We start from the raw sequence: 10,981 nt of genomic DNA on the forward strand, positions 1-10,981 counted from the left end.
GATAATCTATATTTCCACTATTGCAGAAAATATTGGGGCCATACCAACTTTTTAGTTTTTATTCAACTTTAAACGCGTTAATTGTGGATACTTTTGTAGATAAACAATAGTCAACTGTAGTGTTAAAGGAATATAAATTGGCAGCCATTATCAGTATGAAGCTCAAGTCGTATATGAAAGCAAAAAAATAAAAAATAAAAATGAGAGGTTTCACACTGTTTTTCATGGCTTTTATCCCCATTTTTGCACCTACTGGGATTACCTTTTGTGAAGGCAATCGCATGGTTGTCTGCATTGAGAGTGAGAGACAAGCTCTTTTAAACTTCAAACAAGACATCATTGATCGTTCAAACAGGCTATCTTCATGGTCTAAAAATGGTGAAGATTGTTGCAAATGGCTTGGAGTTTACTGCGATAACATCACAGGCCATGTTTACAAATTGGATTTGAAGCCTCCTTCAAGCCCTCCTGTTTATGCGTCAGATGCTGAATTTGGTGTTTATTGGAGATCAATCCTGAGAGGTAAAATAAACCCTTCATTGCTTTCATTGAACCATCTGGTTCATCTTGATCTTAGCCATAACAACTTTGGTGGCACCCTGATTCCTAGTTTCCTTGGTTCATTGGAGAGTTTAACTTTTCTTGACCTGTCTGATGCTCATTTTGGCGGAGTCATTCCTCACCAGCTTGGGAATCTCTCAAAACTGCAGCATCTTAACCTTGGAGGTAACAGTAACAAGTTGTTTGAAGCTAAGAACCTTCAATGGCTTTCTGGTTTTTCATCATTGGAGTTTCTTGATTTGAGTCAAGTGGACCTTAGTAAAGCCATTGACTGGCTTCAGGTAACCAGTAAACTTCCTTCTTTAAAAGAGTTACATTTGTCAGCGTGTTCTCTTGACAATGACCCTTCATCAACAATGATTAATTATTCATCACTTTCAGTTCTTGATCTTTCAAACAACTATTTATCCCCTTCGGTACCTGTTTGGATTTTCAGTCTTCATAGCCTTGTTTCCATTGATCTTAGTGGAAATGCCTTTGAAGGTGTGATTCCCAGCAGTTTTCAGAACATTTCATCTCTCAAATCTCTTGATCTTTCCACAAACTCTTTCAATTCATCATTGCCTGTTTGGTTGTTCAGTTTGAACCATCTTGAATTCCTCAGCCTTTCCAGTAACCTTCTTCAAGGAAAAATCCCAGATTCCATTGGAAACTTGAGTTCCATCAAAACACTTGATTTGTCAGCAAATCAGCTTGAAGGAACACTGCCAATTTCCTTAGAAAATCTTTCCAATTTGAGGAAGCTTGATTTTTCAAACAACAAGCTTCGTCAGGATATATCAGAAACCTTAAAGATCTTGTTTATATGCTGTTCCGATAAATTGGAATCTTTGAATCTGGCAAATAACAATCTTTCAGGCCATTTGACTGATCAACTTGGACACTTTAAAAGCCTTTCTTATCTCATTCTTTCTCAGAATTCCATTTCTGGGCTCATTCCAGTCTCTCTAGGGAACCTTTCATCTCTACAATATATTGATGTTTCAGACAATCAATTAGATGGAAATCTTCCTGAACATCTTGAAAATCCCATGAATCTGGAATATATGAATATTGCTTATAATCTGTTGGAAGGGGCAGTGTCAGAAGGGTTCTTTTCTAGTCTCAAAAGACTCAGAGTTTTCAAGGCATCTCAAAACAAGTTGAAGTTTGAAGCAAACTCAAACTGGATTCCTCCATTTCAGTGTCAAACTATTGAACTGAGTTACTGGTTCCTTGGCCCCAAATTCCCAACATGGATTCAGTTTCAGAAGGATTTGTCTACTTTAGACATATCCAGTGCAGGGATTGCAGATGTTGTCCCCTCTTGGTTTTGGAACTTCACTTCCAAAATGGTGTCCCTCAACATTTCCCATAATCAACTTGAAGGTGAAATCCCATTTTTGTCAGTTCATAAACTAGTGGATTTGAGATCAAACAGGTTCTCAGGTCCTTTGCCAAGGATTCTCCCTGATGTGGCAACATTGTTTTTCTCAAACAACTCATTTTCAGGCTCACTTTCAAGCTTTTTGTGTAATTACAAGTTGGGTGAGCCAAAGCTGTTTCTTCTCCAGCTTGAAACAAATCTTCTCTCAGGTGAAATCCCAGATTGTTGGCTGCCATGGCAAAGCATTCGAGTCCTAAATATGGGAAACAACAATCTGACAGGAAAAATCCCAGATTCTTTAGGATATTTGGGTTTCATGTTTCTGAACCTTAGAAACAATAAGTTGACTGGTGAGCTTCCATTGACTTTGCAGAACAACAGTGACTTGTTCATGCTTGATATTGGTGAAAACCAGTTCAATGGATACATCCCAAAATGGATTGGCAAAACTTTTCCAAATCTTGTGATTCTAAGTCTTCGTTCAAACTCTTTCAATGGCCATATCCCTGACGAACTTTGTGAGCTTAGTTCACTACAAATCTTGGACCTTGGTGTGAACAATCTGTCAGGGGAAATACCAACATGTTTCCAGAATTTAACTGCAATGGCTACCAAGCCAAATGACACTGATGCAGTCATTGATTACTTCGTTGATGGGGAGTTCATAAGGAATGAATTACTGGTAATGAAAGGGAGAGTCCGTGAATATAGCACCATACTTTCACTGGTTACCACCATGGATCTTTCAAACAACAATCTCATTGGGAACATTCCCAAAGAACTAACCAATCTAGCAGGCTTACAATCATTGAATCTATCAGGGAATTCCTTGAGAGGAAACATGCCATTTCATATTGGCGACATTAAGATGTTAGAATCTCTCGATGTTTCAAGGAACCATTTGTCTGGTTCAATCCCAGAAAGCTTGTCCAACTTGAATTTCTTGAGTCATTTGAACTTATCGTACAACGATTTGAGAGGAAGAATCCCATCAAGCACTCAACTTCAAAGCTTTGACAAGTTTTCTTACGTCGGGAATCAACTCTGTGGGCCTCCAATCAATGAAAATTGCAGCAAGAAAGCTGAAACACCACAGAATGTTGTTAATGGAAGCCATGGAAATGAAGAAAGTGAAGGATGGTTGGAAAAGTATATGATTTATGTAAGTGTTGCAGTGGGATTTTTGGTGGGTTTTTGGGGCGTATTAGGGCCGTTGTTTCTTAGTGAATCATGGGCGTTGGCTTACTTTGCAACGGTGGAAGCCATTGGAGGCAAGCTTTCTTCCTGGAGGACTTAGTTTGCACCAAATGCAGAGTTTAGAGAAATAATTGTATTTCCTATGAGTTTGCTTTGTTTTATGTATTTTGTAAATAAATAAAATATTAATAAATTTTGCTTGGATTTCCAAAAAGATATATCAAATTAACATAAAATTTACTATTTTAATTGTTTAAAGGTAGGCTTATTAATATCAAATTTCGTTTATATATATATATTATTTTTTTTGAAATATAAACGATTGGGCTTTTATTTAATGAATAAAGAAAATAATTACAAAAATGGGCCTTAGACCTGCCCATCAAGTAAAGAAGCAAAAAGGCCATGCTCAGAACATAACCAATAATCTTAAGTTTCTTAAAAGCAAACTTAAAAAGAAAAAGAATAAAGTAGAAACTGATAAAAATAATAAATGCATTTAGAGAAAAGATAAACCTAATCAACCCAAGTCATTTCACCGACAGTTGAACTCCACAATGCTTTTTGAATCGTTATTTCAAGGTTGTCCATCCATTATGTCGATAGCTCTGCCCAAAAAGATACATCCATTGCTATCCCTTAAACTTCACCCACTGTTTTCTATCATCTTCTAGTCTGGTCTCCTTCCCCAACGTTCTTCCGGAAACGAGTTTGGTAGATTCGGGTCTTCTTGAACTAGGTAAGAGGTTACTTCGCTCGCTAAAGCTTCTTTTGCAATCTTATGGGCACACGAGTTTTCTGTTCTGGGAATATGTTGGAATTTTATTGTTTGAAAATGAACACTCTTACTTTGAATGTCCCGTATGATTGCTCCTATTACTGATTTATCTGCTTCTGTTGATTGACACTTTCTGATTACTGTTCGCGAATCCCCTTTGATTTGTACTTCTTGAAAACCCATTGAAATCCCTAACTTAATTGCTTCCAATCTTGCGTATGCTTCTGCCGCGAACGGAGATGAAACATTATTGTGAAGGACCGCCTTCGAGGCCAGCAATTCGTCCCTAAGCCCAAACCACCACTCTAGACACAGATTTGAAAGTTCTTTTGTCAAACGCCGCGTCAAAGTGCACTTTAATCTTTAGTAAGACTTCCATATTTCTGTATCTTCTAGCCTTATCTGGGTTTTCCTGCTTTGCTATCGTCCCCTTATAACTTAGAATTTTCTGTGCTAGTTGTCTTCCTGTTATAGACACCTGCTCATGTACAAACTGGTTTCTGGAATACCAAGTTAGCCATAAAGCATAACAGAAAAGTCGACTCTGCTCCTCAGACTCTTTCATGAATACCCAGGTAATCTAGTTCCATAACTCAAAGATTAAGTTATTATTGACCCAAGAGAGATCTAAAAGATGCCAAACTTCTATACTTGTAGGACAGTGTCTGAATATGTGAGAGCAATCCTCATCCCTCGAGCTACAACGGAGGCATTGGACGTTCGTGAGTACTTGTAAATGCCTGAATTTCAACGATGTCGAAAATAGTGGTTTTAGACCATCAAATCCGACAAATGAACTCGTAAATTATATTATTTAATATTTACGAGCCAAATGTAGTTTTTAAAATATTTTTAGAATAGTAAATTGTGTTTTATAAAGATTTATTTGGTCAATAAATTGAGAAAAAGAGGTATCGAGATCTCGATGTTATAAATCGAGCCATAAATATTTTTATAAATATTTACGGAATGTCAATAAGGTAATATTAAAATTTCGTTAGAAAATTTTGACGTTTGAGTGGTCAATTAAATAAAAAGGATTAAATTGGAAAATGTGTAAAAGTTGCTAAAAGGATTAATAGTTCAATTTTCAAATGAGAAAGGACCTAAAGTGAAAATAAGCTCAAAGGAGATAATTTGGGCGGCAATAGCTGAGAAAAATCAGGAAATGGGTGAAATAAAGATAAAATTGGAAAATTATCAAAAATAGCTAAATAAAAATGGGACTAAATTGGAATATCTAGAATTCTCTTCATTTCTCTTCATATTCAGATGAAAAACAGCCATGGAAGGGGGTTCAAGCTGGTTTTCATACTCTAGCTTCATGTAAGTTTAATTCTTGCTTTCTCCTTGAAATTTCTATATTTTTGAAATTTTACAATTGGGTCTAACTTACTATTTCATTAGTTTTTGATTCCATGACTAATTTTTAAAGTTTTTATGGATGAGTGCTAAAATAATATGATGAATAATCATAGAATTGAATCTTTACTTTTGGTATATAATGATTTTATCAAGTAAAATTGATGGAAATTCATTTTAGGACCTAATTAAGAAAGAGTTTGGAATTAATGTCTAATGCTAAAGTTCTGATTTTTAGGGGTTATGAAGAAGTTTAAAATTATAGAATAAAGTATTAATTGAGAAAAATTATCTAAATTGAGGGGTTAATTGAGCAAGGACTGAATTGTATAAACTGTGAAATTTGGGGCAAAATGGAAATTAATATTTTTCACTAAAACTGTTTTGGACAGCAGCAGTAGTGTAACTTTGAAAAATCACCAAAAATTGTATAAATCTGATTAGAGGATTATTAAAATATGAAATTAAAGCTTATTGAGTCTAGTTTCTTATAAAAGAAAAGATGTAAGCAATGGAATTGTGAATCATGAGATATAATAAATTTTATGAGACAAGGTCAGAATGATTTTGGGTTTCCATGTTTTGACTTTGGAAAATCATAAAAAATTGGATAAAAATAATTAGGGGCTTAAATTTATATGTTTAGAATCCTTAATGAGCCTATTTTCCATAAAAACAAATTACAATATCATTTGAATCTTGTACGAGGATATAATCAATTTTTAGTGAAGAAGAGTCAGAACTGTTAGACAGCAGAACAGGGGTAACTTTAAAGAATAAACTGTACTTATTAGCTAAACCAAAAATTCTGAAAAGTTGAAGGTAAGAAGATATATGAGTCTAGTTTCAGGGAAAATTATCAGATCTTAATTTGAAGTTATATAGCTCCAAATATAAATAATTTAGTGATTATGATACAGATGGACAGCTTGAAAATTCATAAAAGTAAATAATAAAGATTATAGATAATGTTACTTACAAGTGTGTTATATACATTAAGGATGTGGAATGGAGAGGAGGAGGAGGAAAATATATATGAATATCTAGCTAGCATGGCTAATTTGCATGTTTTAGGCTTAAAGACTGAATTAAATAAAAGTAAAACTTTAGGGGGTAATTTTGTAAAAATGTCAAAAATGACCAAATTGAAGGGAATGAATTTTTTTATTATCTAAATTAATAAATTGAATGAAATTTTCAATTTAAGATCGGGTGAAAATTGGGAAAATGGTAAATTACCAAAATGCCCCTTATCTTGATATTTCTACAATTTCGCCAAGTAAGTTCGTGTAACTTGAATTATATTCTTAAATGCTTGAAATGCATGTTTTTGTTATATGAATATGATTTGAATGTTCATTATATGGAAATTTATGAAACATTGATATATTTGAAAAAAAAAAGGGAAAAAAATCCCGGTTGAATAGAAGGAAATTCGATGGATCTCTGAAAAAAAATTGACGGTAAAAAAGATCTAGCCCGGACGGGTGATCCTATCCTGATATAGCCCTCCCGAAGAATATGTGGAAAATGGATTTAGCCCGGACAGGTAATCCGAATTAGGGTCTGAATTTAGCCTGGACTGGTAATTCAGATCCAAGCTCATTAGAGTAATTGTCGTTGCAGGGGATTTAGCCTGGACTGGTAATCCCGACAATACTCTATGAGTTTATATTACAGGGGATTTAGCCTGGACTGGTAATCCCACTGTAAGGATGAGGTTCGCGGGAATGTGCTCTCTGATATGAAATGTGTAAGACCATGGTTGAAAGATACCATGGCAACGTGATTTCGGTTGAAAGATACCATGGCAACGTGATATGAAATGAATAAGACCATGGTTGAAAGATACCATGGCAACATGACGGGAAAATGAATAAGACAATGGTTGAAAGATACCATGGCAACATGACAGAAAACGAGTAAAACCATAGTTGAAAGATACTATGACATCATGTCGAAGATAAATAAGATCGAGGAAGAGAAACGCCAAGATATCTATTGAACAATCGATATTCAGGTAATATGTATCAGATGAAATGGTTATATGAAATGGTTGTGTGAAATGTTTACAGGAATTGGTCATATGGAAATATATGTACAAAATAGTTGTATGAAATAATTAAGAAGATAGATAAATGAAATAAGTATAGGTACATGGAATTTAATTTATGTTAAGTTTAATACGAACTATTACCGAAATAAATATTTACAAGATATAAGGAAATGATGGTGCATGAAATATTGATATAACGAAATGAATGATATATGCTTATGAAGAAACAGTAAGAGAATAATATATTTTGTGACATGTACATATATAATTATCTTTGATATGTTGATACAAGGAAATTATGTAAGTTAAAACTATTATTAAACTCAAGTGTGATATGTTGAGAAAATAGGTATATCAATGTTGAATTTATATGAAATATGTGCAAGTATACTAACAATGTTGTTGTTTGACGCTTAAACAAGTGCCAAGCTATTGATTGAATGGTAACATGTTTAATTATAAGAAGCATTGAAACGGTAAGTACTTAGATGAAAATATAATTTAAGATTTTGCGAAATTTTTTATGATCTCGATTTTATTCCAGTTGGTTTCTAATGTATGTTTTGGGCTTCGAGGGCCCAATAGAGAGACGTTATGATTATTTCAAAATATGAATAATAAATGACTCAAAATTATCTGAAAATGTTCAGTAAACTCTGGTAATGCCTCGTACCCTATTCTGGCAATGAATACGGGTAGGGGGTGTTACAGTACCCTTTTACACCTAAGGTTGACAAACGTGGGCATGTAATTCCAAGAAAAACGCCAGATCATATTGCAACTTTTGTGGGAAGTTGTAAAATCCATAGTTTGCTGTAAAATTTTTTAGATTCGGCCTGTATTAAATTACTTCTAAGATCTAGTAAAGAATTCTGTAATAGTTTATAGGCACTATGTACAAAGAACTCTCCCGACTGTTCTCCTTTCCAAACTTGAAAATCCTCATGACTAGTTCCTGCAATAGGGATCTGCAATATTTTGTGAGCTACCTCGTTATTAAAGGTATTGCATATCAACTCTGTTTTCCATTTTCTGCTCGAACAATCAATTAGATCTGAGACTAACTCCAACTCCTCGTTGTCTGTCATATTGTGTCTATTGATTGTGTCTATTCCTAGGATCCAACAATCATTCCAAATGGAAATATCCCTCCCATTTCCCACTCTCCAGCATAATCCATCTTGAAGAAGTCCATTTGCCGCCCAAATGCTCTTCCAGGTAAGGGAAATGCTCTTCCAGGTAAGGGAAGGTAATTTTCCTACCCTTGCCTCAAGAAAATTAGATTGTGGATAATATTTTGCCTTTAATACTTTTGCTAATAATGAGTTAGGGTAAATAATCAATCGACAGCCTTGTTTAGTTAAAAGCGCGATATTAAAATGACTTAAATTTTGAAACCCTAAACCTCTATTTTCCTTCAATTTACAAAGCTCTTTCCAAGTACACCAATGAATACCCTTTTTTCCTCTTCCCTTTTGCCACCAAAATTTCGCAATAATACCCTCCATTTCATCACATAGGGTTTTCGGCAGTAGGAAACATGCTATCGTGTAAGTTGGAATCGCCCGAAGGATGACTTTAATAAAGACTTCTTTTCCTTCTTGAGATAGGTATTTATTACTCCAGTTGTCAATACGCAATTTAATACGATATTTTAAATTTTGGAAAGACTCATTCTTCCTCCTACCCACCATATTTGGCAAACCAAGGTAGCGTTCTGGTTCCTTCGAGCATCAAATTGTCAATAGACTAGCTATTTAACTGTTTATTCACCTCCGTAGTATTCTTACTAAAGAAAACAACAGACTTTTCAAAATTAACCTGCTGACCCGAACAAGATTTGTAATAGCTTAGAATTGCTTTTAGTCGATTCGCACCCCAAATTGTTGCCTCCTCAAATAGAATACAATCATTTGCAAATAACAAATGCGATACCGCTGGTCCACTCCTGCTGGCTTTCACCCCTTTTAAGCTTCCTTCCTGTATCGCTAGTCTCATCAAGCTCGATAGACCCTCTCCACATAATAGAAACAAAAATGGACTTAATGGATCTCTTTGTCTAAGACCTCTGGTTAGTTGGAATCTCTCTCCAATCAATCCATTAATGACTACTGAATAAGACACAGATGTTATGCATTTCATAACCCCTTCAACCCATTTTGTAGCAAACCCCATTCGAATCATTATTGCCCTTAAAAAACTCCATTCAACCCTATCATACGTTTTACTCATGTCCAGCTTTACTGCCATTAATCCCTTCTTTCCCGGCCTTTTATGTTTAACCGTATTAAGAATTTCATATGCTATCAACACATTGTCCGAGATCAATCGTCCTGGTATAAAGGCACTTTGCGCTTCATCAATATCACTCTTCGGAAACGGTTTGCAATCACTTTCGCCAATATTTTGTATAAAACATTCCATAGACTAATTGGACGAAAATGTGACATATTTACCGGATTATTTTTTTCGGGATAAGCACGATATTAGTGTAATTTAACGAACTAACCTTCGTATCGCCATTAAGAATATGTAAGCAAAAAGAGACAACCTCATCTCCAATAATGTGTCAGCATTTCTAGTAAAACAAAGCTGGAAACCCATCCTCCCCTGGTGCTTTAGTTGCCCCCATCTCAAATACCGCTTCTCGAATTTCTTCACTGGTATACGTTGCTGTTAATTTCTCATTATCTCCCTCAGACATACAACAGTCAATGCCAGACAGCACATAATCATAATTTCCTCTATTACCAGCCGTAAATAAGTTATGAAAGTAGGACCGAGCAACAACTTCAATTTCATTCAAAGCCTCCGTTTCCCTGCCTTCATCGTTCTGCAACTTATGAATCCAATTTTTTCGTCGCCGTTGAGTTGCTGAATTGTGAAAAAAAACTGTATTTCTATCCCCAAATTTTAGCCAATTGAGTTTAGCCCTCTGTTCCCAGTAACATTCATCTTTTGCTATTTCAAAATTCAGTTGAATTCTCGTATCAATCATGTAGCTACGTAAAAATTTCGCTTTGATTGCTAGTTGAGGTGATTATTTGAAAATTTGAAAATGAAATTTCGGTTTTAAAGAGAAAAGGAATCACTACCGATCTTTTTTCTAGGTGTGATCGGACACCTAATAAATCTTCTTTTTAGAAAAGAAATTTTTTTTTGAACAAAAATGAAGGCTGAATTTGGGTCTACGCGAAAATCCAGAGGAAAATAGGGTTCGGGAGTCGGTTACGCGCGAGAAAGGTATTAGCACCCTCGCGATGCCCAAACTTGGTATCTTGTTAAATATGCGTTGTCTTAATTCTCAAAAATACAAGTTTAATTTTATATTTAATCGTGATCCGATTGAAATACAAGAATTCGAATTTTTTGGTTTTTTTAGAAGGACCTCTCGTTTTTAACACGAGCCAATGATATTCACCCAACATAGCGATTAGTGTTGAAATCGGTACGTTACCTTATTTATTAAAATTAATTAAAAATATAAAAAATAATATTATTCGCAACAGGAATTTGTAAATAATGCAAACGACGATACAATTAATGAAAACTATTAAAATACAATATTAGAATAAAAATAACAATAATATTAATATATACACGAATAATAACAGAAATGATAATAATAATAATGACACGATAAGTCAAAGTAGAAAATAAT

General features: G+C 34.6%; 1 protein-coding gene and 1 long non-coding RNA gene across 2 annotated transcripts; both read left to right on the forward strand.

The window, feature by feature from the left end:
* Positions 1-200: 200 nt before the first annotated feature.
* LOC107895112 (receptor-like protein EIX2) lies at positions 201-3,224 on the forward strand. The gene has a single exon (XM_016820348.2). The coding sequence runs from the start codon at positions 201-203 to the stop codon at positions 3,222-3,224; it is 3,024 nt and encodes a 1,007-aa protein (XP_016675837.2).
* A 372-nt stretch (positions 3,225-3,596) lies between these two features.
* LOC107895123 (uncharacterized) lies at positions 3,597-4,946 on the forward strand. The gene is made up of 3 exons (XR_001683413.2): positions 3,597-4,268; positions 4,360-4,477; positions 4,560-4,946. It is a non-coding gene; the product is annotated as an uncharacterized lncRNA (long non-coding RNA).
* The last annotated feature ends 6,035 nt before the right edge of the window (positions 4,947-10,981 follow it).

Source organism: Gossypium hirsutum, chromosome A08, assembly GCF_007990345.1.
Source record: "Gossypium hirsutum isolate 1008001.06 chromosome A08, Gossypium_hirsutum_v2.1, whole genome shotgun sequence".
NCBI lineage: Eukaryota > Viridiplantae > Streptophyta > Magnoliopsida > Malvales > Malvaceae > Gossypium > Gossypium hirsutum.

Coding starts and splice junctions, on each gene's coding strand:
- LOC107895112 (XM_016820348.2), top strand. CDS start 201: ATGAGAGGTTTCACACTGTTTTTCATGGCTTTTATCCCCATTTTTGCA.